This window comes from Netta rufina (assembly GCF_964035555.1).
Source record: "Netta rufina genome assembly, chromosome: 5".
Taxonomy (NCBI): Eukaryota; Metazoa; Chordata; class Aves; order Anseriformes; family Anatidae; genus Netta; species Netta rufina.
In genome coordinates this window covers 46,107,402-46,134,998 of record NC_140128.1, presented here as the reverse complement: position 1 = coordinate 46,134,998, position 27,597 = coordinate 46,107,402, and the positions used below count along the sequence as shown (strand labels likewise).

General features: G+C 58.8%; 3 protein-coding genes across 3 annotated transcripts; 2 read left to right on the top strand and 1 right to left on the bottom strand.

The window, feature by feature from the left end:
* Positions 1-5,550: 5,550 nt before the first annotated feature.
* On the top strand, positions 5,551-9,647 carry LOC311210190 (NACHT, LRR and PYD domains-containing protein 12-like; the record flags this gene model as incomplete). Its single annotated transcript, XM_084287980.1, has 7 exons — positions 5,551-5,833; positions 6,335-8,021; positions 8,236-8,325; positions 8,515-8,685; positions 8,888-9,061; positions 9,160-9,327; positions 9,416-9,647. The coding sequence occupies 7 exons, from the start codon at positions 5,551-5,553 to the stop codon at positions 9,645-9,647; spliced, it is 2,805 nt and encodes a 934-aa protein (XP_084144106.1).
* A 140-nt stretch (positions 9,648-9,787) lies between these two features.
* On the bottom strand, positions 9,788-15,267 carry LOC311210189 (antigen WC1.1-like; the record flags this gene model as incomplete). Its single annotated transcript, XM_084287979.1, has 14 exons — positions 9,788-9,844; positions 10,722-10,992; positions 11,393-11,552; positions 11,697-11,816; positions 11,863-11,958; positions 12,060-12,209; positions 12,352-12,693; positions 12,808-13,112; positions 13,183-13,501; positions 13,579-13,899; positions 14,008-14,310; positions 14,387-14,701; positions 14,779-15,095; positions 15,212-15,267. The coding sequence occupies 14 exons, from the start codon at positions 15,265-15,267 to the stop codon at positions 9,788-9,790; spliced, it is 3,132 nt and encodes a 1,043-aa protein (XP_084144105.1).
* Positions 15,268-23,147: 7,880 nt separating this feature from the next.
* Positions 23,148-27,019, top strand: LOC311210188 (antigen WC1.1-like; the record flags this gene model as incomplete). The annotated part of the gene is made up of 12 exons (XM_084287978.1): positions 23,148-23,203; positions 23,320-23,636; positions 23,714-24,028; positions 24,105-24,407; positions 24,516-24,836; positions 24,914-25,232; positions 25,303-25,607; positions 25,721-26,062; positions 26,199-26,348; positions 26,450-26,545; positions 26,592-26,711; positions 26,856-27,019. 12 exons carry the CDS (start codon positions 23,148-23,150, stop codon positions 27,017-27,019), a joined length of 2,808 nt encoding a protein of 935 aa, XP_084144104.1.
* Positions 27,020-27,597: the final 578 nt, after the last annotated feature.

The window sequence follows — 27,597 nt, the reverse complement described above, 5'->3', positions numbered from 1 at the left end:
GCCAATATGCACAGGATGGCTATGCTGGTGTGCATCTCAGCTATATCAGTATGCCTAACAAAATACCCAGACTGCTTAAATGCCACTTTAAAGAAAAAAACATCTGCCCACGTTTGAAGCAAACATAAAACAAATAGCAGGTGAGTGTAAGAGAAAGCAGAGTGCCAGCACAGCAAGCAGTGCTTCAGCTCAAGATGCAGCAAGGTGAAAGCAGCTCCTTCAAGGTCAGGTGGAAACTGGAACCGTAAAAACCATGCTGATGATTTTTCCTCCTCCCCTGGGCTCACAGCATGCAGGGACAAGAACATCCCTGGCTCTGGGGAGCCCCTGCTGCAAGCTCCACTGCTGTGCCTGGGAGCACAGGGGCTCAGCAGCAGCAGCAGCATCCTCAGGAAGAAGCAGGATGAGCCCTGGGCTTCCTGAAGGATGCAGTTGTTCCCAGACCTATTTGATGCCCAGTGAGCTGGAGGATGGCACAATAGGAAGCTCTGAGCAGGACAGCCAGGCTGGGTGGCTACAGCAAAAAGGAGCTTGTATGTACCCTTGTTTTTAGTGCTGTCTGCTGTATGGATTTTAATTCTGTATTATAGGTAGCTTATAAAATTATTTTAGGTTAGAAAACAGCCTTGAGATCATCAAATTCAATCATCGTAACATTGCCAAGTCTACATCTTTTCCTTGAACCTCTCAGGTGTATATTTAATCTTATTTTTAGTCTGTTTCTGGGAGGGGAGTTGTATCTATGCTACAGGAATTTTTTCTCGTCTGAACTCCAGGAAAGGCCTTAGCCCTATCTTGTAACCTCGCTTTTAATCCTCTACCTAATCCTACTTCCTGCTTGGACCTTAGGCCTGTGCTGTAGGTTTCATATAGTAACTGTAGTACTTCATGGCATAACTGGCTAGCTCTGCAATAACCATATGGATAAGCATTTTACCTCTAGTGTGTATTATGATTACAGTAATTGACAAAATCTTTCAAAAATTCAATTAACTGGTTAGCAGGATGTATTAAAGGGTACAAAGCAGCATTTCTCTCAGTCTCTGTTCTTTAAAAAGCTTTTCTGGATGCCTCCCCCTAAACTTTTGAAAATGATGGATGGTTCCCCCTCCATACCCAGTTAGCCATGTGTTTGCTGTTACCAGGAGCAAGATTATAATCATTGTAATTGCATGTATGTATATGCTTAATCCACAATTCTGTCTTCAATTAAATACTTCTAGCACTTAGCTTTCTCTCTATTTCAAACTCTTTTTCTTGTTTGATTCCTTCCCCTACCCCATTCCCAAATTCTTCCTGCATCTGCCTTGTTTAAGGGACCATTATAGGATTTCACATCTCTGTCACTATTCTAGCTGCTTCACTGCAACTTCTTGTCCCTTGAGGCTGATACTGTAAATGAATAAACCCACCAACATCATCATGTTATTATAATTTTAGAGCATTTTTCTGATGCTGTAGCAGACTCTCCAGCCTGGGTGGATCCATCCATGCCATGACTCTCTGGGTTCCCTTGAGAGCTGTAACAGTTCTTATTCTCGGATCCTAAATTATTATTATTGCATTAAGGAGTTAGACCAAGCTAAGCAAGACCACGTCAGGGCACAGGTTAGATATCTAATCATGAAAAATCCTATTGCAGGAATTACTGACTACCCTAGTTAAAATGAAATAAAACAAAGCTCCAGACAGGTAAAATCTGGCAGCTAGGGCATGTTTAGCTACCTCAACACACAGCTAGTGGCCTGGTTTGTGAGTCAGTGCTATGTTCACCTTTCTCCATCTCTCATCACCTACCAAAGGCAAGTTATCTTCTTGAGTCCAGCAAGGATGCTGCAAACACTCCTGTGTCTCAAGACTGCAGCAGTTAAACTGAGCCAGCTGATCTGGCTTTTTAAAATATTTTAGTATTGTTTTTAGTCTTTCCATGTGCTTTACCATGCATTACATATATCTTCTTTCCATTATCTTTCTGAGTTTATCAGAAATCTCATTTTCATTTCCTGCCACATGCTTTCTATCTCCCTTTCTCCAGCCACACCTCCCTATTTTATTCCATTATTAAAATATAAATTAAAAAAAAAAATCACAGTCCAAGAAGAGATGCAAAGGGTTCTGCTTAGATGTTTCTTCTCTTAATAATGTCTGTACTCTTAGTGGGCGTGAGTTTTTAATAGTTTCCATGCTACTTGGTCTCCTATTCTATTAACAGTAGCACAGAGGATTATTTTTCTCTGCTCATATCTAGTGTTTTCATAGATGAAGTGTACCTTTGGTTTATTACTAGTACACCTGTACCCACAGCCAATGACTGCAGCTGGCTTTTTTTCTCAGCAGTGTGATCTGCAGCTTGTTCAGACAGGGCAGGAGTGAGATCTGGTCATTGTAAGGTCTGTATGGTAACTCTTCTACCAATTAATATTAATTAATTAATACCAAATAATATTAATGCCCACTGCCTGGACAACTGAAAGGACAACTACCTGAAAGGACATTGTAGTGAGGCGCATGTAGGTCTTTGTTCTCAGGTGACAAATTATTGGACATGAGGAAGCAGCCTCAAGTTATGCCAGGGGTGATTTAGATTGGATGCCAGGATGAATTTCTTCACAGAAGGGGTTGGTAGGCATTGAAACATACTGCCAAAGGAGGTGGTGGCCTGCCCCTGGAGGTATTCAACACATGGTTTAGTGGTGGACTTGGTAGCGTTACGTGATAGTTAGGCTTGATCTTAGGGGTCTTTTCCAGCCCAAGTGATTCTATAACTAATTTTTCACCTCTCTAGAACCAACTGATGGGGAAGTTCCTATTGAAATTTCTGGTACTGGCTGTTTTGGTGCAGGGGCTTTTAGAGTAGCATTTTCCCACTACTTTGGTGCATCATCATGTCCCTTGCTCCACCTCCACTCCAGAGGCTTAACCAGTAACTTCCATGATGGTCCGTGTCCTGGTTTCAGCTGGAATAGAGTTAATTTTCTTCCTCACAGCTGGTACGGTTATGTGTTTCAAATTAAGATTGAGAATAATGCTATAACACACTGATGTTTTAGTTCTTTCTGAGCAGTGCTCATACAGAACCAAGGACTTTCCAGCTTCTGGGGTTGCTCTGCCAGTGAGGAGGCTGGGGGTGCACCAGGAGCAGGCAGGGGGCAGATCCAGGACAGCTGACCCACACTGGCCAGAGGGACATTCCACGCCATACGGCATCACGCTGAACAATAAAACTGGTGGGGTTGGCCGGGATGGGTGGCGACACTGCTCGGGGCTGGGCTGGGCATCGGTCAGTGGGTGGTGAGCAATTGCACTGTGCATCACTTGCTTTGTGTACTCTTTTATCATTATTATTATCATTATTTTCCCTTCCTTTTCTGTCCTATTAAGCTGCCTTTATCTCAACCCACAGGTTTTCACCTTTTCTTTCTGATTCTCTCCCCCTTCCCACTGTGGGGGTGGGGGGACATGAGTGAACAGCTGTGTAGTGCTCAGCTGCCTGCTGGGTTAAACCACAACAGCCTGCTGATACCAGCAGAGTTATGGGCACATTGCCGTTATAAATTAAATCCCCCTAACGGTGCTCTGAGTCGGGTTTTATCAGAAAAAGCTTTGATTTCATGCAAACCTTAACCATTCTTGCACCTCTCTCTTCCTGTCTCACCAAAGCAGGTAGCCAGGGCTTGTGCTAATTGTGCCTCTTCCAAATGGACTTCAAATCCTGTTTCATCTTTTAATTTTAAAAGCTGGATAACTCTTGCTTCTTCTACAGCTCTGGTTGCTGGAGTAGAATCCACATAAGATGGTGATTTTTCTTTATTCTTTGGAGACAATAGCTTGAACAGATTTCTGAAGTAAGCTTGGGTCCTGCAAGTATGTTGGTAAGCCCCTGAGGTGCCAGTGCAGGGTTTTAATCCTTTCTGTCCAAATGCAAGAACAACACTGAAAAAATGATTCTTCGATAAGTGGGATGGTGGCAAAATGGTTGGATTTATAATTGAAAACCACCTGTTGTCTTCTGGTAACTTAGCAATAACCACTGGCACACTTGCTAAAATAGGAGCTGTTCTCATGGTGAACGTGTTTATTTGGCAGTACTCCACCGCTGTTTGCTAGGATTTTCTGTCAGCCTTGCTAATGGATCACAGTGAAAAATTAGGTTTATAATTTCTATAAAAAACAACAACATTGTTTTCAAAATTTCTTGAAAATTTCACTCAGAGCAGTCTCATCTTCTTTAGGACCACACATATTTGTCCAGAGGACTGGCAGGTGCCATTACTTCAGCTTTGGTACCAGATTTTCCACCTGGGATTGATCCTCCTAGGATGGCTGTTTCCAGTACTCTGTATCTGTCTTTGTTACAGCTTGTTTCTGTCATTTGACCCTTTATGATGGCCTTTTCCTGTTTTCTGCATTACTTATATAAAAATCCATCTCTTCTGATGTGCTACCACTACCATTGCCATTTCCAGCCACCCCCTACTCCTCTGCTTTGTTGTTTGCCCCCCTTGTTACTGAAAGGTTTCCTCTGCTGTACCTCCCTGCCCAGGAGAGCTGTTAGGTGAGGTCAACAGCCGCTGTTGTTCCCAGATTCTTTTTCCTTTCTGTCCATACATATCACCCCAATAACCATCTTCCCCAGCAGCTCCTAGTCTATTTCTCCATTTTGCACAGCTATTTTTACTTTCTCTATCCTAATCTCTTTTGGCAATCATCTAAACTCAGTTTTACACTTCCTGTGATCGGATCCACCTTGTGAGGTCCCCCTTGCTCCGAGGTTGAAACCACAGTATGCAGCAGCAACCCCCTGCAGCTTCCTTCTGCTTCCAGCTGCTGCGGGGCCAGCACAGAAGCCCCCAGCTGTAGAAGGGGCCAGCAGCAGGGGCCCAGCCCTCCCTGCCCATGTCCCTGTGTGCAGCCCAGTGCTGGGGCAGGAGGAAGTGTGTGCCGGGTGCGCAGGCGCCTTTCAAAACCGACACCCTGCTTATATGCATCATTGGGCATTGCCTGGGCCCTTCCGGCACGTCCCCGCTGCAGGAGGAGCGCGTGGTGGCACGGCTCGCTGGGGACCAGGGGTTTGCCTGTCGCCCCCCAGCACCAGCCCCACGTGCTGCCAGGCTGAGCGCTGCTCTGCTCTCAGCTCTACAGTGCCCGCAGTGTCCTGGCCAGCCAGGTGGGCACAGCCCCGGGGAAAGCACAGGTTGGTCTCCATGGCTTGTACCTCCAGTGCTGTGCCACACCACTGGGTGACTTCCTGGGTGATTGTCCCCTAGGGTTTGCTGCCTTTCTCCATAGGTGTTTCTCCTTTGGAATCTCTGAGCCAGCATCTATCCCCGTCTCAGCAACCTTTCCCCTCCCCTGCATATCCAGCTGTGGGTGAAGTTCACACCACTACCCCTACCCTGGCACTTTCTGAATAGCTGTGAGACTGAGTCTTCAGTACCAGCCCAGCTGCTTTTAGTGCTTACATGTTCTCAGGCACGTCCCGGAACGATTGGAGTAGAACGCTGACTTCCAAGCCCTGTTTTTTTTGCAGGTGATTTTCCACATCCTGTGATGGCGGGGGAAGGGAGTGCATTCACTGTCCTCTTAGGTGCACTGGAAGGTCTCACACTTGAAGGCTTCCAAGAGTTCAAGGCAAAGCTGTCCCATGTTCATACCAACGGAGGCTGGAACATCCCTGAGGATGCTCTGGTGGAGGCCACGCACCCTTCCATGCTTGTTAACTGCATGGGCAAGAGCTATGGGGAAGATGCCGCCATGGACATCGCCATTGGGTTGTTTGAGGAGATGAACCAGAGAGACCTTGCTGAAAAAATCCTGGATGAGAAGGTGAAGGGTAAGGAACTGGAGTAAACTTTGATTTTCTTTGTCTTTTGAGTGCTGGAGACAGATAAAAGTGTGTAAAAGAGCAGGTTTCAGCTCTGTGATGAGACTGGAGAGGTGAAGGTGTCCCACTGATCCTGACAGGTTCCCACTGCTCCCTTCCCCTTAAGGGAGCAGTGGGACTAGCAGCAGAGAGAGGACCAAGGTGATAAGGACAGGGGAGCCTGGAAGGGGCAAGTGGTGCTTCTTCAAGCAGTTCTTGCAGCCAAGAAGACCCAGGTTGCCAGCCGGGCTCCTAGCTGGGGACACGGGGGGACACTTTGGGGACATTCCCATTAGAACCCAGAAAATAAAGGCAGTTTGATGGGTGGCACGTAGGAAATGAGTAACTGAATTTTGCATTCAGAAGAGCATTGAAACAAATGTCCCATGCTGTTGGTGTGTCAGGAGCACAGTCATGCTGGTCAGGAAGTTTGGCTCACTTTGGCACTGACTCTGCTTCTCTCTGGTGTAGAGTACAAGCAGAAGTACAGAGAGCATGTGGCCAGAGAGTTCCTCTGGTACAAAGAGGTGAACTCCTGCCTGGGGGAGAACCTGTCTGTGAGCAGCCGCTACACTGCCCTGACCATCGCCAAGAAGCCTTGGAGCCAGCGTGGAGGCAAGCCTGAAGGTGCAGATGTCAGCTGGGGATGTGCCGACACCACCAGCGCTGTCACTGCACAGACACTGTTTAAACCTGATGACGATGGGCAAACACCACAGACTGTGGTGCTGGTGGGTGCCCCAGGCATGGGGAAGACGATGATGGTCAGGAAGATGATGGTGGAGTGGGTGGAAGGGGCTCTCTACATGCAGTTCGACTATGTCTTCTGTATAGACTGCAGGGAGCTTTCCCTTTCCAAGCAAGTGAGTGTGTTGGACCTGGTTTCAAAATGCTGCCCTCACCAGCGAATGCCAGCTGGAAGTATCCTGGACAACCAGGAGAAGGTCTTGTTCATCTTCGATGGCTTCGAGGCCCTGGGGTTCCCTTTGGCTCAGCCCAAAGACGAGCTGAGCTCTGACCCCAGGGAAGCAAAGCCACTGGAAACCACGCTGATGAGCTTGCTCAAGAGGACTGTTCTCCCTGCATCCTCTTTGCTCATCACCACAAGGCCAATGGCTCTTCAAAACCTGGGGCAGTGCCTGGAGGGTGAGTGTTACGTGGAAATCTTGGGCTTCTCGGCAGCTGCAAGGGAGGAGTATTTCCACAGGTATTTCAAGAATGACAATAAAGCAGATGTGGCCTTCAGGTTCGCCAGGGGAAATGAGGCCCTCTATAGCTTGTGTGTCATCCCCATCATGAGCTGGACCATCTGCACCATCCTTGAGCAAGAGCTTTACAAGAAGAACAACATTCTTGAGTGCTCCAAGGCCACCACGTGGATGGGCATGTTCTACCTCTCCTGGTTAATGAAGTGCAGAGGCAGCGATGCCCAGCAGGACCTGCAGCAGTTCCTGCGCAAGCTTTGCTCCTTGGCCGCTGATGGCGTCTGGAAACACAAGGTCCTCTTTGAGGAAAAGGAAATCAAGGACTGTGGCTTGGACTGGCCAGACCTTCTCTCCCTCTTCCTCAATGAGAAAAGCCTGAAAAAAGGCGTAGACCAAGACAATGTCTACAGCTTCACACACCTGCACCTCCAGGAGTTTTTTGCGGCTATGTTTTATGTCCTGGATGATGATGAGGAAACTGTCAGTGACCCAGAGGCCCTTGCAAAGAACGTAAATACATTGTTAGAAAGCTACAGCAAATCTAGGAAGGATTTGAACTTAACAATTCGGTTCCTGTTTGGTCTGGTAAATCCCAAATCAATAGAGTACGCAGGTGAAAGAATTGGGTGCAGAATTTCACCACGAGCTCAGGAAGATCTTCTGAGGTGGCTTCAGACAAGACACAGAGGCCTTTCCCATCCCAGTGAAGTGATGATGATTAAGGAGTTGGACACTTTCCATTTTTTGTTCGAGATGAATGAAAAAAGCTTTGCGCAGAATGTGTTGGGATGCTTCACGGGAATAGATTTGCATGACATCAAGCTGACGCTATACGACCAGATGGCTCTTTGCTTCTGCATCAAACAGTGGGATGGACTGGACAGCGTGACCCTCCGGAGCTGCTCCTTTCACCAGCAGCAGTGCAGGGAGGAGCCAGCCACAGTCTTGCCTGGGTGAGTACCACTACTCCGCTCCAGTGGCCAAAATGACAGAGATTTCCCTTTCTCCATCTCAAAGGAGGGTTTTGGAAGCTGAAACTGTGAATGCCTTTCCATCCAAACACCACCATGTCTCTTCCCTAGTGGTTTAGTCCCTTGGTGGAGGGTTTTACTTATTCTTGGGGAGAATCATGCGAGATTATGGACATACCTGTCCCCTCATTCCCAGGCAGCACCCATGGCAGGAGGAGCTGCGCTCTCCTCTGCACCCACTCTGCCAGGCACTGGGGCACGCAGGCAGCTCGCTGCGGAACCTCAGGTATGGAGCCTGCCCCTGGGTGCTGGGTAGCCACCTCCGTCTGCCCTTCTCAGGGGGTGCTGATGCGGAAGGGCTGGACCCCATGTGGGAGGGTGGGGGCAGCATCTCCATGCTTGTGTCCAACCATGGGGTGGGTGGCGGCGGTCCCTCCTTGCTGGCTGGCTGGCTTCTCTGCTGCTCTCCCTGCAGGCTGCAGTGGTGTGGATTGACAGAGGGTGGCTGTGAGGCCCTGGGGACGCTACTGGCCACTCACCCCAGCCTGGCCTGCCTGGAGCTGGGCGATAGAGCATTGGGCGACAGCGGTGTGCGGCTGCTCTGCACCGGGCTGCGGCAGCCTGGCTGCCACCTGCACATCCTACGGTGAGCGGCACTGGGAACGCTGTGTCCCCGGCAGGTCCCTGTAGACACATCCCAGGCTGGGGGAGCAGAGGGCTGGGGATGTGCCCAACAACGTCCTGCAGGCTGGCCTTGTCCCTCTGTCCCACTGACAGAGGGCTGGGGATGGACACTGCAGTGGGGTGTGGCATGGGAGGACTGGCACCGATGAGGCTCTCTCCCGCAGGTTGCGGTACACCCGCCTGACCAGTGCCTGCTGCCAGGACCTCGCTGCAGTGCTGGGCACCAGTCCACACCTGGAGGAGCTGGACTTGTCCTTCAACACAGGGCTGCGGGATGATGGAGTGCAGCTGCTGTGCGAGGGGCTCCGGCATCGCGCCTGCCAGCTGCGGGTGCTGCGGTAAGGGCATGCAGCTCTGGTTGTGCTCCTGCGCAGCCCGAGCAGCTCCAGCACTGCCAGTACATCCCCACCGCTGCTGTCTCTCCTTGGACCTGCAGGCTGGGGAGCTGCCACCTGACGGGCAGCTGCTGCCGGGACCTGGCCACGCACCTTGGGGAGAGCTGCAGCCTGAGATGCCTGGACCTGAGTGACACTGAGCTGGGAGCCGGGGCAGTGCTGCTGCTGCGGCAGCTCAGGCATCCTGCCTGCCCGCTGCAGGCACTGGGGTGAGACCTGCCACGCGTACCCCAGGGAGACTCTCAGGTGCCCCCCTCACCTCCGGTACTGAGGCTTCTTCTTTCCTTCCAATGCCAGGCTGAGTGTGTCAGAGCTGAACGAGGACGTACTGCAGGAGCTGGTTGCACTGCGAGCGCTGAAGCCCAGCCTGAAGATCGGAGACCTCCTGGAGCACGACACCCCACAGGAGGGAGCTATGTCCCGACTACCCTTCCAGCGGGGGGTCCGGGAAGGCAAGGGGTGGCTGGGGGTGAGGAAGACACTCCTCTCCTCTAGGGTGGCTCCTCCCAGCAACAGGAACCACTGCTAACTCAATTATGGATACAGGGGGAGAAGAAATCCCTGGGATGTTCTGTGCCCTTCGCTCAGCCTGTTCTCCTGGTGGGGAGAACGTGCAGCCCTGGGGCCAAAGGAAGGCCCTGGGGCTGGGCCCTGGGCTCTTCCACATCCTTACTGCATGCCCAGAGCCATGGGGATGTGACTGTGGGCCCGGCTCTGCCCCATGGACTTGAGGGACAGAAGATGGAAACGTGAGAGAGAGAGACACAGAATGGTGCTGGGAGCGAGGTCCCAAACACTCGGGGGCTTTAATTGGAAAGAGCCCTGCGCAGGGCTCTTTGCACTGTGCACCACCTGTTTCAAATCTATATACTTATTTATTTACTGCTATCTTCATTATTATTTTCCCATCACTTTGTGTCCTATTTAACTGTCTCATGACAGTAACCCATGCCTTTAACCTATTGTTTGTTTGTTTGTTCTTCCTCAGTTGTCTGCCCCATCCCACTGTGGCAGGGGAGGGGAGCCACTGAAGGGCTCTGTGGTACTCAGCTGCTGCTGGGTTAAACGACAGCAACCTGTGCCAACTCAAGCAGCTGTGCTGGAAATTACCAATCACAACCATCATCTGAGAAAAGGAAGAAGCAAAACCCAGAAAGAAACAGCTCACTACTGCCTTTGTAACCACCACCTATCTTGAGGTTTAGCAGGCTCCTGTCTGGTCCAGGAAGGACAAGGACAGGCGACTGCTGTTGCCTCTGGGACAGGTTTTGCTTTCAGAAACTACTCGCAGAGCACTAATGACAACATTCTGTTCTAACAGGTCCATGTTGTTCTTGTAGGAGGTGCCTTGGAGTTGAACACGGTACTCAAGTAGTGGCCTCACCAGGGCCGAGTACAGGGGGACAATCACTTCCCTCGCCCTGCTGGCCACACCACTTCTGACACTAGCCCGGACTCTGTTGGCCCTCTTGGCCACCTGAGCACACCGCTGGCTCCTGTTCAGCCGCCTGCCGACCAATCCCCCCAGCTCCCTTCCCTCCAGGCAGCTTTCCAGCCACTCTGCCCCCAGCCTGCAGCCTTGCACAGGGTTGTTGTGCCCCACGTGCAGGATGCGGCACTTGGCCTTGTTGAACCTCGTCCAGTTGGCCTCGGCCCATCGCTCCAGCCTGTCCAGGTCCCTCTGCAGAGCCTTCCTTCCATAAGGCACATCAATGCTCCTGCCCACCTTGATGTCCTCTGCCAGCTTGCTGACGGTGCACAATATCCCCTCGCACCAGGACAGGTGGTGCTGGGAGTACTGGGGCAGAGGAGGCGTCCCTGGGACGTGCTGTGCCCTTCCCTCATCCTGTTCTCCTGGCAGGGAGAGCGTGCAGCTCTGGGGCCAAAGGAAGGCCCCAGAACTGGGCCCTGGGCTCTTCCCAATCCTTCCTGCGTGCCCAGAGCCATGGGGATGTGCCTGCAGGCCCAGCTCTGCCCCATGGCCCTGAGGGATGGAAGATGGACCCAGGAGAGGGAAAGACAGAACGGTGCTGGGAGCGAGGTTCCAAGCATTTGGGGGCTTTAATTGGAAAGAGCGCTGCGCAGGGAAAGGCCATGCTGAAAAACTTCACAAGGAGCCTGGCGTGACGTTGGGCCACGGGTGCGGGCGGGCCGATGGAGCCGTTTCTGCAGCGTGGTGAGGGCTGGGCAGGGACGGGTGCCCCCCATGGGCAGGGCCAGCCCTCCCTGTGGCCGGAGCCCCCTCCTGCAGCCGTGTCCCCAGGGCCTCCTCACGGCGCTGTCCCCAGGGTGCCCATGTCAACGTCGTCATAGCCCGTGTCCCCGCGGGGCTGCGCTGGGGCGTCCCCGCCGTGGGGAGCGGGGGGCTCCTCCGGCACGGCCGCAGCATCGTCGTAGCCATCCGGGGGGCCGTGCCCGGGCTGGGCCGGGGAGGCTGCGCCAGGCGAGGAGGGGCCGGGGCTGAGGACGCAGCCTCAAGGGCCGTGTGCCCTCACCTCCCCAGCACCACTGCTCCGTCATAGCCCCTCTCCTCTGACCCTTGTGCCTTTGTGTCCCTGCTCAGTGCCCTTTCCCCTACCTGGGGCCTCTCCGGGGCTGAGCTCCTCGTCATTGCCATCCCAGCTGTCATCCTGTGGCTTCATGCCTGAGCCCTTGGACAGGGAACCTGCAGTGGAGACTGTGGTGTTGGGTGCTCGGCCTGGGATGGGGACAGCCCCAGGCCCTGGGGACAACCGTGCTCCCACCTGTGTGGCTGGGCACCTCCTGGTACTCGGGCATCAGGCTGTAATCCAGCTCCTCGTACACGGCCTCAGTGCCGACACCCGTGGCTTTCACGGGGTCTGTAAGGAAGTACACGCTGCAACGGCATGCCCCACTGTTCCCCACAGCCCCATGGAGACTTCGAAAGGGGCACCAGGGGAACCCCCAAGGCAGTGCCCACCTCGGCGTTGCAGCCGTGCGCAGTGTGCCTGCACAGCCAGGGCTGCCAGGGCCAGGCCCAGCAACGTCCCCAGGAGCACGCACAGGACCGTGGGCACCGGCACGCTCCCCGACACTGCTGTGAGTGGGGCAACGCTGCTGCTGCTGGCACCTGCAGGGATGGCACCTGCAGCGTGAGGCCGGGATCCGCACGGCAGCAGGGGCAGGGGGCAGGGGGCAGGGGGCAGGGGGCAGGGGGCAGTGGGCACGGGCAGAGCCAGCTGGGCAAGCACCCCCGTGCCGGCAGCTGCTACCTGCAGTGCTGGTGGCCCCGCTCGTGTCCTCGGTGTCCTCGTCACAGGCGATGTGGGCGACCCCCTCGGGGCCGCAGGACTGCAGGTGCCAGGGCGCCGAGGGGCAGCGCCAGAGCGAGGGGGCCCCCTCCTGGCATCGCACCCAGCCCAGCCAGGCGGGGACCGAGCCCTGTGCGGGGACGGCCGCCAGCCTCCCCCCGGTGCCACAGCCCAGCTGGCGGCAGACAACGGCAGCTGTGGCGGGGCTGGTGTCGTTGGCGCACACGCGGCCCCACGTCCCCTCGCGCAGCACCTCCAGGTGCCCGCTGCAGCTGCTGCTGCCCCCCGCCAGACGCAGCAGCCCTGCAACAACAGGGGACGGGGGGGGTCGCGGCACCGTTGGGACAGGTGGGGCAGCGCGCACCCCACGGGCAGCGGGGCCTGCTCCCCACCCAGCTCAGGGATCACAGTGCTCACCTGAGCACACGGCACCGGCACCGCCGCCCCGGCGGCAGCCGCGCCGTGCCGGGGCTGGGCAGGCCCAGAGAGCCGCCTCCGTCCCCGAGCAGCCCCCGGCACCCGGCCACAGCGTCCCCACGCCGGGCCCGAAGCGCTCCGAGCCGGGCGCCTCCAGGGCCCGCCCGCAGCCCAGCTGGCGGCACACGACGTCGGCATCTGGCAGGTCCCAGGCGTCCTGGCAGACGGTGCCCCACGTGCCCTCGCTGTACACCTCCACCCTGCCGGCGCAGCGCCCGGGGCCGCCCGCCAGCCTCAGCCGCCGGCTGCCTGCACGGGAGGGCCAGGATGGGGCTGGGGGCGCCCGCTGGGCACCCGCGGCCCTTCCCGGCGCACTCACCTGAGCAGGCGACGGCCGCCTCTGGGGGGCTGTGGCCGGGCGCTGCGGCAGGCCCCGAGGCGTTGCACTGCGCCAGGAGCTCCTCAGTGCCAGCACAGCGCAGCTCCTCCAGCTCCACGGGGCCCGAGCTGGCGGCCGGCACAGCGTAGACCTTCTCTGGCACACCGCAGCCCAGCTGCCGGCACGCCACGGAGGCAGCTCGGTCGTCCCCCGGCCCCGCAGCCACGCGGGCCCAGGCCCCGGGGCTCGTGGCCACCTCCAGCCGCCCGTCGCACCGGCTCTCCCCGTCCAGCAGCCGCAGGGGCTCAGCGGCGCCTGCAAGAGCCCGGCCGTGCCGTGGGGACGGGCGCTGCTCCCCGCCTGCCACGGGTCCCCGCGGCCCCTGCACCCACCTGAGCAGTTGACGGCGGCGGCATGGCCAGGGGGGCAGGCGGGCTCCCCCAGCAGCGCCACGGGGCACTCGCCCGGGTGCCGCTCGCTCCCGCTGCAGCTCAGGGCATCGCGCCGCAGCGGCCCCGTCGCCGTGCCCGTCCCGAAATGGCCTCCTGGGGGCAGGGAGGCGGCGGGGCCGCAGCCCAGGTGGCGGCACAGGACGTGGGCGTCGCGCAGGTCCCAGGCGCTGGCACACAGCGCTCCCCATGTCCCCTGCGCCTCCACCTCCACCCGCCCGGCGCAGCCCGAGCCGCCATCCGCCAAACGGAAACCGGTGTAGGCTGCGGCGCAGAGAGGGCGCTGGGGGGATGGCAGGGCAGGGACCCCCCGGGGCACCCCGCGCTGCAAGGGGCTGCCCCGGCCCCCCGGACAGCGGCCCCAGCACTTACGTGAGCAGACGATAGCAGCGGGGCCAGCACAGGCCTGGCCGTGGGTCGGCCGCCGGGCGCAGCTGGCCAGGAGTGGCTCGCTGCCGTTGCACTCAAAGGCGCCGTCCCAGAGCGGCCCCGTTGCTGCCCCAAAATGGCCGGCAGCGGGGACGGCCACTGCCGTGCCGCAGCCCAGCTCCCTGCACACCACCTGGGCGGCCTTGAGGTCCACGTGGCCGTGGCAGACGGTGGCCCAGGCCCGGCCCTGCCGCACCTCCAGCCGCCCCGAGCAGGCGCCGTCCCCTCCGGCCAGACGGGAGAACCCTGCCACGAGAGGAGGGCTCCTGGGGGGATGCGGACGAGGGGGCTCCCTGCAGCACCGCATGTCCCCAGCACTCACCTTGGCACACCACAGCGCTGTCGTATTCATGAGGGCCATCATAGGGTCCCCAGCCTTGAATCTTGCAGTCCCAGAGGGCCTTCTCAGTCCCATCACAGTCAACAAGCGCCAAACTGAGGGGGCCATCAGCTTGGCCAAAATTAGACCCTTTGTAGATGTCAGCAGCCGAGCCGCAGCCCATCTGCTGGCACACTACCTCAGCGTCCTCCATGTCCCAGGCATCATCTGCCACCGTGCCCCAGCGTCCCCGCAGCTTCACCTCCACTCTCCCCTCACACGGTCCCCTGCCAGCCACCAGCCGCAGCTCCAGCGCCTCTGTACAGGGCCGCAAGCCTCAGATTTTTCCAGGGGGGTCCCAGCACAGCATCCCCAGCACCACCACCGCGACTCACCTGTGCAGGTCACCCCCACGTCCCGATCATGGTCACAGAAGTGTTTGCCCCAGCCATAATGGGGGCAGTCCTGCAAGGTGGCCTCAGAGCCACGGCAGAAGAAGGGGTGCAGCCAGATGCGTCCCTTGCCCTGCCCAAACGGGGCGTACGGGGATGCCCGGGCCACCGCGCCACAGCCCAGCTGCCGGCACACCACGCCGGCGCCCCGGTGGTCCCAGTCGAAGTCGTAGCTGCAGACGGAGCCCCACTCGCCCTCGTGCTTCACCTCCACGCGGCCGGCGCAGCGCCCGCCACCATCCACCAGCCGCAGCTCCCCGCTGCCTGCAGGCAACCCCAGGGACCTTGCTGAGCCCGGGGGATGCCTGCCCCACGGCTGCTCCCTGCCCCACGGCTTGCCCACGGCCAGCCCCTGCCCCACGGCCAGCCCCACCACTCACCCCCGCAGAGCTGCACGCAGAGGAGCAGCCCCAGTGCCCTGGCAGGCACCATCCTGCCCCCAGTGCCAGACGCAGCCCCGCGCCGGGGAGGGGGATATATAGGCAGCCCCCGCTGGCAGGAGCCAATGGGGGCGGCGGAGGCACCTTGTGAGCCGCTATCAGGAGGGTTATCTGCTGCCTGCCGGGGCCCAGCCTCCAATAACCTGCTCCGTGCCCAAATATGAGACTCGGCTCCGCTTCTGGCGTCACGCACCCCCCCGCCTCCCTGCTGGGGCTCAGCACCCAAATGTCCCCGAAGGGAGCCAGCCTGCCTGTCTCCTGTATCCCCCTGAGCTGCGGTTGGGACTGTGCCTGAGAGCAGGTCCCCATGGGGACAGGGTTATCCCCAGCATGGGGTCCTCCCTCATATCATGGCCTCCCTCAGCACCCCAGTACTCAGCCTGTGTCGGGGGTCCTTGACCCACCTGGAAGAACCCCGGGGGTCACTGAGCAGAATCAGGTCCCTGTGCTGGCCTCAAGATGTGCAGAAGGGACATCTCCAGCCCCTGCAGAGGCTGGTGGCACAGGGCACAAAGGGGGCAGATTCCCCCTCCCAGAGACCCGGCGGCGGCTTTAACTGCACGCAGCTGCTGGGGCACCTGCGCTGCTGCCGATAGCATCGTGGCTTTGAGCAGCAGCGGGGATGCTGCCAACGGGCTCAGAGCTGAGGCTTCAGCCTCAGGGCACCAAGCTGCAGCACTGTCCATGAAGGAAATGTGTCACATACACAGGTTCCTGTCCGACACCAGGGACAGCTTGTGGCCTGGGCATCACCCAGAAAGACCCCAAAGAGGCCACATGTGCCTCTGGACCCGGGGACAGAAAGAAGGAGCCCTAAAGTGGGAGGAGGAGGAGGAGGCAGCCTGACCCTAGCAGCAGGCACAGGGCTACCCACAGAACGTAGCTTGGTGCTGGGGGGTCTCGCTGCTGTGGGGCCAGCGCAGAAGCCCCCAGCTGTAGAAGGGGCCAGCAGCAGGGGCCCAGCCCTTCCTGCCCGTGTCCCTGTGTGCAGCCCGATGCTGGGGCAGGAGGAAGTGTGTGCCAGGTGCGCAGGCGCCTGGCATTGCCCTTCTGGCACAGCCCCGCTGCAGGAGGAGCGCGTGGCAGCAGGTCTCGCTGGGAACTGGTGACTGCTGGGGCTACGGCTGCAGCGCCGGGCTCTGCCAAGGGGCTGCGGCTCCTGGGCTGCTCTGAAAGCCCCAGGCCGGGCTTCAGCCTGCAGGACCTTGCTGTGCCGGCAAGCTGGGCGCCCAGCCCCAAAAGCTGTGGTGGGGAGGTCAGCCCCAGGAGCAGAGTGGGGAGTGCTCCCCCACCTGGAGATCATATCTTGGCCCTAGGAATTCAGAATTTTTGTTTCTGGGACAAGTAAGGAGGGGGGTTAGCAGAACTGCCACCTTGGACTTCTGGAGGGCAGACTTTGGCCTGTTCTGGTGACTGGTTGGCAGAGTCCCTTGGGAGGCAGTGCTGAAGGGAAAGGAAGGATGGAAAGGAAGGGAATCCTAAAGGTGCAGGAGCAGGCTGTCCCCGTCTGCCGAAAGACAAGACAGCGGGGAAGAGGATCTGCCCAACTGAACAGAGAGTTGTGTCTTGAGCTCAGGGGAGAAAAAAAGAAAAAAAAAAAAAAGTTAAAAAAAAAGTTTAAAAATTTATGACCTTTGGAAGAAGGGGCAGGCCACTCAGGTACAACATCCAAAGATGTCGTGAGCCTATGCAGGGAGAAAAGAAGGGCCAAAGGCCAGCTGAAACCTAGTCAGGCTTGTGCTCCCAAGAACAGTAGAAAATGCTTCTCCAAATACTCTAGCAACAAAAGGAGGATGAGAAAGAATCTCCGGCCCTGACTGGATGTGGGGGAAAAACAAACTGACAAGAGATGAGGAAAAGGCTCAGGTATACTTACCTATATGCAAGTCTATGGTGCCAGATGGGATCCACCCAAGGGTACTGAGGGAGCTGGTGGAAACGCTCAACAAGAATCATAGAATCCCAGTTGACTGGCAACTTGCAAATGTGACGCCCATCTTCAAGAGGGGCTGGAAGGAGGATCCGGGCAACTACAGGCCCGTCAGTCTGACCCTGGTGCCAGGTAAGCTCATGGAGCAACTTACCTTGAGTACAATCACATAACACTTACAGGAGACCCAGGTGATCAGGCCCAGTCAGCATTGGTTTAGCAAAGGCAGCTCCTGCTTCACCAACCTGGTCTCTTTCTATGACAAGGTGACACGCTCAGTGGATGAGGGAAACGCTGTAGATGTTGTCCACCTAGACTTCATTTAGGCTTTTTACACCGTTTCTGAAGCATTCACCTGAAGAACATGGCTGCTCAAGGCTTGGATGGGAGTATGCTTCGTTGGGTTTAAAACTGTCTGGAGTCCAGGCCCAGAGAGTCATGGTGAATCGAGCTACATCCAGTTGGTCACAAGTGGTGTGTCCCCAGGGCTCAGTGCTGGGTCCAGTTCTCTGTAATCCCCAATGATCAGACGAGGGGATCTCATTCACCCTCAACAAGCTGGCAGAGGACACCAAGGTGGGCAGGAGTGTTGATGTGCCTGAGGGCAGGAAGGCTCTGCAGAGGGACCTGGACAGGCTGGAGCGATGGGCCGAGGCCAACTGGACGAGGTTCAACAAGGCCAAGTGCCGCGTCCTGCATGTGGGGCACAACAACCCCGTGCAAGGCTGCAGGCTGGGGGCAGAGTGGCTGGAAAGCTGCCTGGAGGGAAGGGAGCTGGGGGGATTGGTCGGCAGGCAGCTGAACAGGAGCCAGCGGTATGCTCAGGTGGCCAAGAGGGCCAACAGCATCCAGGCTATGATCAGAAGTGGTGTGGCCAGCAGGGCGAGGGAAGTGATTGTCCCCCTGTACTCGGCCGTGGTGAGGCCACACCTTGAGTACTGCGTTCAGCTCTCAGGCCCCTACTTTGCCAGCTTCCCAGTAGACTGGAAGCTGGCAAATGTTGTGCCGATTTTCAAGAAGGGTCAGAAAGAAGACCCTAGCAATTACAGGCCTGTCAGTCTCACGTCAGTGCCTGGTAAAATCATGGAGAAGTTGGTTCTCGAACTTATTGAGGCGCACCTGGGGGACAAAGCAGTCCTTGGTCCCAGCCAGCATGGGTTTGTGAAGGGTAGGTCCTGCCTAACTAACCTGATTTCCTTTTATGATAAGATCACCCGTATGGTGGACCAAGGGAAACCAGCTGATGTGATTTTTTTGGACTTCAGCAAGGCTTTTGACACAGTTTCCCATACGATCCTACTGGACAAAATGTCCACCATACAGTTAAATAAAAACATCATATGATGGGTGAGCAATTGGCTAACGGGCAGGGCCCAAAGGGTTATGGTAAATGGGGCTGCATCAGGCTGGCAGGCGGTCACCAGTGGGGTCCCTCAAGGCTCCATTTTAGGGCCGGTACTTTTCAATATTTTTATAAACGATCTGGATGTAGGAATAGAAGGTATTTTGAACAAGTTTGCTGATGACACCAAACTTGGAGGAGTTGTGGACTCAAATGACGGTGGAAAGGCCTTGCAGAGGGATCTGGATAGGTTGGAGAGCTGGGCGATCACCAACCGCATGAAGTTCAATAAGAGCAAGTGCCGGGTCCTGCACCTGGGACGGGGAAACCCTGGCTGCACGTACAGACTGAGCGATGAGACGCTGGAGAGCAGCCTAGAAGAGAGGGATCTGGGGGTCGTGGTAGACCGCAAGTTGAATATGAGCCAGCAGTGTGCCCTGGCAGCCAGGAGGGCCAATCGTGTCCTGGGGTGCATCAAGCACGGCATCGCTAGTAGGTCAAGGGAGGTGATTGTCCCGCTCTACTCTGCGCTGGTGCGGCCTCACCTCGAGCACTGTGTGCAGTTCTGGGCACCACAGTATAAAAAGGACATGAAACTGTTGGAGAGTGTCCAGAGGAGGGCTACGAAGATGGTGAAAGGCCTGGAGGGGAAGATGTACGAAGAACGGCTGAGGTCACTGGGCCTGTTCAGCCTGGAGAAGAGGAGGCTGAGGAAAGACCTCATCACAGTCTACAACTTCCTCGTAAGGGGGTGTCGAGAGGCAGGAGACCTTTTCTCCATTAACACCAGTGACAGGACCCGTGGGAACGAGGTTAAGCTGAGGCAGGGGAAATTTAGGCTTGACGTCAGGAGGGGGTTCTTCACAGAGAGGGTGGTTGCACACTGGAACAGGCTCCCCAGGGAAGTGGTCACTGCACCGAGCCTGTCTGAATTTGAGATTGGACTGTGCACTTAGTCACATGGTCTGAACTTTTGGGTAGACCTGTGCGGTGTCAAGAGTTGGACTTGATGATCCTTAAGGGTCCCTTCCAACTCAGGATATTCTATGATTCTATGATTCTACTACAAGAAGGACGTGGACCTGTTAGAACAAGTGCAGGGCATGGCCACGAGGATGATGAAAGGGCTGGAGAACCTCTTGAGAACAGCAATCTACAGCCAATCACACAGGCTCAGGCAAGGATCTCAGGGAAGAAGCATATTTATTCACAGTTGCAGTGGTGGGCATCCTGCATGTGGGAACACGCAGCAGAAGTGTATCGTAAACTTGTATCCCCCACTACCCAACACTTCATTCCTCCCTTTTCCTCACTGGTTGAGTGAGGAAAAGGTTAACAAGCTACTCGGCGCTTATTACTATACAATATGTGTACAATCTTTATTTGACCAACCTTTAGTTTCTCATTTTCCCCATTTTATTCTTTTACTCTTGTGTATAGAGGGGCCTTTTTTTTTTAATTTTTTTTTTTTTTTTTTAATTTTGCTAACCCTTGTTCTTCTGAGACCTCCCACTGTCCCGTTATATGATCAACTTACCTCCTCCTCTCTCCCCCCCCCACCCCTTATGCTTGCACAATCACTTTGGAATATGCAGGGTTAGTGAAATGTTGAACTGCAAGAACACAATTTTAATTCTCACACTCTCCTCTGCAGACAAGCCGAGGGACTTGGGGTTGCATTTCCAGCGTTTTGACCGCACCACACAGCTTGGTGTCAGCTGCAAAGTCGCTGAGGTTGCACTCAATTGCACTGCCCGTGTCACCAACAATGTATTAAACAGCGTCAGTGCCAGCAGTGACCCCTAAGGAACGCCACCCGTCACTGGTCTCCACCAGGACATCCAGCCGCTGACTGGATGGTTGATGGTGGTTGCAGACCCAGGTGTGTGTGCAGAGGCGTGAGTGCTGGTGCTGGCCTGAGTGGTGCTGGAGTGAGTGGTGTTCCACAAGGGTCTGTCTTGGGACTGGTGCTTTTCAATACCTTCACTAGTGACTTCGAGGATGGGTCTGAGTGCACCCTCACCAAGTTTGCAGATGACACTGAGCTCAGTGGTGCAGTTGATACCGAAGAAGGAAGAGATGCCATCCAAAAGGACATGGACAGGGTGAAGAAGTGAGCCCGCATGAACCACATCAGGGTCCAACAAGTCCAAGGTGCTGCACCTGGGTTGGGGCAATCCCAAACAGGGGTACACACTGGGAGCAGGACTCATTGAGAGCAGCCCTGCAGAGAAGGATTGGGGGTTCTGGTGGAAGAAAGGCTCGACATGAGCCAGCAGTGCACACTTGAAGGCCAGAAGGCCGCCTGCATACGGGGCTGCATCAACAGCAGAGTGACCAGCAGGGCAAGGGAGGTGATTGTCCCCCTCTGTTCTGCCCTTGTGAGGACCCACCGGGAGTCCTGCGTCCTGGATCACGGCCCCCAGCACAAGAAAGATGCAGACCTGTTGTCGCGAGTCCAGGGGAGGGCTGCAAAGGTGATCAGAGGGCTGGAGCAGCTCTCCCATTAAGAAAGGCTGAGAGAGCTGGGGCTGTTCAGCCTGGAGAAGAGAAGGCTCCGGGCAGACCTTCTTGTGGCCTTTTGGTATTTTTAAAGGGGTCTTATAAAATGGATGGAAAAGGACTCTTTACTCAGATAGGAAATGTCTGGAACAAGTGGGAATGGTTTTAAACTAAAAGCGGATAGATTTAGGTTAGCCATCAGGAGGAACTTCTTCCCTGTAAGGGTAGTGAGGCACTGGAACAGGTTGCCAGGAGAAGCTGAGGATACCCCATTCCTGGAGGTGTTCAATGTAACGCTGCAGGGGGCCTTGGCCAACCTGACATAGTGGGTGGCATCCCTGCCTATGGCAGGGGGTTGGAGTTAGATGATCTTTAACATCCCCTCCAACCCAAGCCACTCTTTCATTCTCCCCAGCACCCAGAGCAGGGCGCACACGCAACCAGGGCCTGGAGGCAAAGGCTGGCAGCTTGTAACATTCATGAGCTGCTGCCTTTAGGATGGTCGCTTTGCTGCTGCTGGAGCATTGCAGGCTTCTGCATAGGAGTCAGTAAGAGAAAACAGGAGTCCCTGCCCCAGCGACAGCAGGTACAAGCAACATCAAATAGCTGCAGTTAATCAGTTGAAGCACTGACTTCACTCTGGGGAAGCACCCTGCCTATCAGATCATATGCCCTAATGCGGAAAGCAGCCTTCAAAAATGCTCCTCACAGCTCTGCCTTTCTCATTAGTGCACTGCGAGTAGCTTCTGAAAGCAAAACCTGTCCCAGCAAAAGAGGCAACAGCAGTCGCCCGTCCTTGTCCTTCCAGAACTGGACAGGAGCCTGCTAGGCCTCAAGATAGGTAGTGGTTACAAAGGCAGTAGTGAGCTGTTTCTTTCTGGGTTTTGCTTCTTCCTTTTCTCAGATGATGGTTGTGATTGGTAATTTCCAGCACAGCTGCTTGAGTTGGCACAGGTTGCTGTCGTTTAACCCAGCAGCAGCTGAGTACCACAGAGCCCTTCAGTGGCTCCCCTGCCCTGCCCAAGTGGGATGGTGCAGAGAACTGAGAAAATAAACAGACATAAAACAAAACAAAAACCCAGATGATATGAAAGGGCTGGTGTTGTGTGGAGTGGGGTCAGGCAGTTCTACTTGGGCCCACCCCTGCACCTGCACGCCACAGCCTGTCCTATCGGCCTGCCCTGGCTGCCTGGGGCTGGAGCTGCCTAGGGCAGAAAGCGAGAAGCTGGAGGAGCTGGGGGGGAGAGCAGCTCTGCTCTGGCACCCCGAGGACATCCTTTGGGCCTGGTCCCCAGGCTGGGGTGTCTGCTTCCCACTCTGCTTGTGGGGCTGACCTTCCCATCGGGGCTTTTGGGGTTGGGCGCCCAGCTTGCCGGCACGGCAAGGTCCTGCGGGCTGAAGCCCGGCCCGGGGCTTTCAGAGGAACCCAGGAGCCGCAGCCCCTTGGCAGATGCCATGCGGATACCATGGGCTTGTTCTCAGCTCTGAGCCCCTGTGCCATTAGCGCAGCTCCCCAGCAGCTGTGTGCAGTCGATGCCGGTGCTGGGTCTCTGGGAGGGGGAATCTGCCACCCCTGTGCCTGTGCCACGAGCCTCTGCAGGGGCTGGAGATGTCCCTCCTGTACGTCTGGAGGCCAGCACAGGGACCTGATTCTCCCTGGTGACCCTCGGGGTTCTTCCAGGTGGGTCAAGGACCCCCCTGACAAAGGCTGAGTACTGGGGTGCTGAGGGAGGCCATGATATGAGGGAGGACCCCATGCTGGGGATAACCCTGTCCCCATGGGGACCTGCTCTCCTCGGGCACAGCCCCAACCCCAGCTCAGGGGGACACAGGAGCCAGGCAGGCTGGTTCCCCTCGGGGACATTTGGGTGCTGAGCCCCAGCAGGGAGGCGGGGGGGTGCGTGACGCCAGAAGCGGAGCCGAGTCTCATATTTGGGCACGGAGCAGGTTATTGGAGGCTGGGCCCCGGCAGGCAGCAGATAACCCTCCTGATAGCGGCTCACAAGGTGCCTCCGCCGCCCCCATTGGCTCCTGCCAGCGGGGGCTGCCTATATATCCCCCTCCCCGGCGCGGGGCTGCGTCTGGCACTGGGGGCAGGATGGTGCCTGCCAGGGCACTGGGGCTGCTCCTCTGCGTGCAGCTCTGCGGGGGTGAGTGGTGGGGCTGGCCGTGGGGCAGGGGCTGGCCGTGGGCAAGCCGTGGGGCAGGGAGCAGCCGTGGGGCAGGCATCCCCCGGGCTCAGCAAGGTCCCTGGGGTTGCCTGCAGGCAGCGGGGAGCTGCGGCTGGTGGATGGTGGCGGGCGCTGCGCCGGCCGCGTGGAGGTGAAGCACGAGGGCGAGTGGGGCTCCGTCTGCAGCTACGACTTCGACTGGGACCACCGGGGCGCCGGCGTGGTGTGCCGGCAGCTGGGCTGTGGAGCAGTGGCCCGGGCGTCCCCGTACGCCCCATTTGGGCAGGGCAAGGGACGCATCTGGCTGCACCCCTTCTTCTGCCGTGGCTCTGAGGCCACCTTGCAGGACTGCCCCCATTATGGCTGGGGCAAACACTTCTGTGACCATGATCGGGACGTGGGGGTGACCTGCACAGGTGAGTCGCGGTGGTGGTGCTGGGGATGCTGTGCTGGGACCCCCCTGGAAAAATCTGAGGCTTGCGGCCCTGTACAGAGGCGCTGGAGCTGCGGCTGGTGGCTGGCAGGGGACCGTGTGAGGGGAGAGTGGAGGTGAAGCTGCGGGGACGCTGGGGCACGGTGGCAGACGATGCCTGGGACATGGAGGACGCTGAGGTAGTGTGCCAGCAGATGGGCTGCGGCTCAGCTGCTGGCGCCTACCACAGCTCTCACTTTGGCCGAGCTGACGGTCCTCTGAGCTTTGCTCTTGTCGACTGTAACGGACATGAGAAAGCCTTATGGAACTGTAACATTTTGGGCTGGGGACCCTATGAGAGCCCACATAACTACGATACTGCTGTGGTGTGCCAAGGTGAGTGCTGGGGACATGCGGTGCTGCAGGGAGCCCCCTCGTCCGCATCCCCCCAGGAGCCCTCCTCTCGCGGCAGGGTTCTCCCGTCTGGCCGGAGGGGACGGCGCCTGCTCGGGGCGGCTGGAGGTGCGGCAGGGCCGGGCCTGGGCCACCGTCTGCCACGGCCACGTGGACCTCAAGGCCGCCCAGGTGGTGTGCAGGGAGCTGGGCTGCGGCACGGCAGTGGCCGTCCCCGCTGCCGGCCATTTTGGGGCAGCAACGGGGCCGCTCTGGGACGGCGCCTTTGAGTGCAACGGCAGCGAGCCACTCCTGGCCAGCTGCGCCCGGCGGCCGACCCACGGCCAGGCCTGTGCTGGCCCCGCTGCTATCGTCTGCTCACGTAAGTGCTGGGGCCGCTGTCCGGGGGGCCGGGGCAGCCCCTTGCAGCGCGGGGTGCCCCGGGGGGTCCCTGCCCTGCCATCCCCCCAGCGCCCTCTCTGCGCCGCAGCCTACACCGGTTTCCGTTTGGCGGATGGCGGCTCGGGCTGCGCCGGGCGGGTGGAGGTGGAGGCGCAGGGGACATGGGGAGCGCTGTGTGCCAGCGCCTGGGACCTGCGCGACGCCCACGTCCTGTGCCGCCACCTGGGCTGCGGCCCCGCCGCCTCCCTGCCCCCAGGAGGCCATTTCGGGACGGGCACGGCGACGGGGCCGCTGCGGCGCGATGCCCTGAGCTGCAGCGGGAGCGAGCGGCACCCGGGCGAGTGCCCCGTGGCGCTGCTGGGGGAGCCCGCCTGCCCCCCTGGCCATGCCGCCGCCGTCAACTGCTCAGGTGGGTGCAGGGGCCGCGGGGACCCGTGGCAGGCGGGGAGCAGCGCCCGTCCCCACGGCACGGCCGGGCTCTTGCAGGCGCCGCTGAGCCCCTGCGGCTGCTGGACGGGGAGAGCCGGTGCGACGGGCGGCTGGAGGTGGCCACGAGCCCCGGGGCCTGGGCCCGCGTGGCTGCGGGGCCGGGGGATGACCGAGCTGCCTCCGTGGCGTGCCGGCAGCTGGGCTGCGGTGTGCCAGAGAAGGTCTACGCTGTGCCGGCCGCCAGCTCGGGCCCCGTGGAGCTGCAGGAGCTGCGCTGTGCTGGCACCGAGGAGCTCCTGGCGCAGTGCAACGCCTCGGGGCCTGCCGCAGCGCCCGGCCACAGCCCCCCAGAGGCGGCCGTCGCCTGCTCAGGTGAGTGCGCCGGGAAGGGCCGCGGGTGCCCAGCGGGCGCCCCCAGCCCCATCCTGGCCCTCCCGTGCAGGCAGCCGGCGGCTGAGGCTGGCGGGCGGCCCCGGGCGCTGCGCCAGCAGGGTGGAGGTGTACAGCGAGGGCACGTGGGGCACCGTCTGCCAGGACGCCTGGGACCTGCCAGATGCCGACGTCGTGTGCCGCCAGCTGGGCTGCGGGCGGGCCCTGGAGGCGCCCGGCTCGGAGCGCTTCGGGCCCGGCGTGGGGACGCTGTGGCCGGGTGCCGGGGGCTGCTCGGGGACGGAGGCGGCTCTCTGGGCCTGCCCAGCCCCGGCACGGCGCGGCTGCCGCCGGGGCGGCGGTGCCGGTGCCGTGTGCTCAGGTGAGCACTGTGATCCCTGAGCTGGGTGGGGAGCAGGCCCCGCTGCCCGTGGGGTGCGCGCTGCCCCACCTGTCCCAACGGTGCCGCGACCCCCCCGTCCCCTGTTGTTGCAGGGCTGCTGCGTCTGGCGGGGGGCAGCAGCAGCTGCAGCGGGCACCTGGAGGTGCTGCGCGAGGGGACGTGGGGCCGCGTGTGCGCCAACGACACCAGCCCCGCCACAGCTGCCGTTGTCTGTCGCCAGCTGGGCTGTGGCACCGGGGGGAGGCTGGCGGCCGTCCGCGCACAGGGCTCGGTCCCCGCCTGGCTGGGCTGGGTGCGATGCCAGGAGGGGGCCCCCTCGCTCTGGCGCTGCCCCTCGGCGCCCTGGCACCTGCAGTCCTGCGGCCCCGAGGGGGTCGCCCACATCGCCTGTGACGAGGACACCGAGGACACGAGCGGGGCCACCAGCACTGCAGGTAGCAGCTGCCGGCACGGGGGTGCTTGCCCAGCTGGCTCTGCCCGTGCCCACTGCCCCCTGCCCCCTGCCCCCTGCCCCCTGCCCCTGCTGCCGTGCGGATCCCGGCCTCACGCTGCCCCTCGCCATCCCTGCAGGTGCCAGCAGCAGCAGCGTTGCCCCACTCACAGCAGTGTCGGGGAGCGTGCCGGTGCCCACGGTCCTGTGCGTGCTCCTGGGGACGTTGCTGGGCCTGGCCCTGGCAGCCCTGGCTGTGCAGGCACACCGCGCACGGCTGCAACGCCGAGGTGGGCACTGCCTTGGGGGTTCCCCTGGTGCCCCTTTCGGAGTCTCCATGGGGCTGTGGGGAACAGTGGGGCATGCCGTTGCAGCGTGTACTTCCTTACAGACCCCGTGAAAGCCACGGGTGTCGGCACTGAGGCCGTGTACGAGGAGCTGGATTACAGCCTGATGCCCGAGTACCAGGAGGTGCCCAGCCACACAGGTGGGAGCACGGTTGTCCCCAGGGCCTGGGGCTGTCCCCATCCCAGGCCGAGCACCCAACACCACAGTCTCCACTGCAGGTTCCCTGTCCAAGGGCTCAGGCATGAAGCCACAGGATGACAGCTGGGATGGCAATGACGAGGAGCTCAGCCCCGGAGAGGCCCCAGGTAGGGGAAAGGGCACTGAGCAGGGACACAAAGGCACAAGGGTCAGAGGAGAGGGGCTATGACAGAGCAGTGGTGCTGGGGAGGTGAGGGCACACGGCCCTTGAGGCTGCGTCCTCAGCCCCGGCCCCTCCTCGCCTGGCGCAGCCCCCCCGGCCCAGCCCGGGCACGGCCCCCCGGATGGCTACGACGATGCTGCGGCCGTGCCGGAGGAGCCCCCCGCTCCCCACGGCGGGGACGCCGCGGCGCAGCCCCGCGGGGACACGGGCTATGACGACGTTGACATGGGCACCCTGGGGACAGCGCCGTGAGGAGGCCCTGGGGACACGGCTGCAGGAGGGGGCTCCGGCCACAGGGAGGGCTGGCCCTGCCCATGGGGGGCACCCGTCCCTGCCCAGCCCTCAGCACGCTGCAGAAACGGCTCCATCGGCCCGCCCGCACCCGTGGCCCAACGTCACGCCAGGCTCCTTGTGAAGTTTTTCAGCATGGCCTTTCCCTGCGCAGCGCTCTTTCCAATTAAAGCCCCCAAGTGCTTGGAACTTCACTCTTTGCACCATTCTGTGTCTCTCTCTCTCTCCCGCGTCCATCGTCCATCCCGTGGGGCCATAGGGCAGAGCTGGGTCTGCAGGCACATCCCCATGGCTCTGGGCACGCAGGAAGGACGGGGAAGAGCCCAGGGCCCAGCTCCGGGGCCTTCCTTTGGCCCCAGAGCTGCACGCTCCCCCTGCCAGGATAATGTAGAATGATAGAATCAGAGAATATCCCGAGTTGGAAGGGACCCATAAGGGTCATTGAGTCCAACTCCTGCCACCACACAGGTCTACCCAAAATCTTAGACCATGTGAGTAAACGCACAGTCCATGCACTTCTTAAACTCCGACAGGCCTGG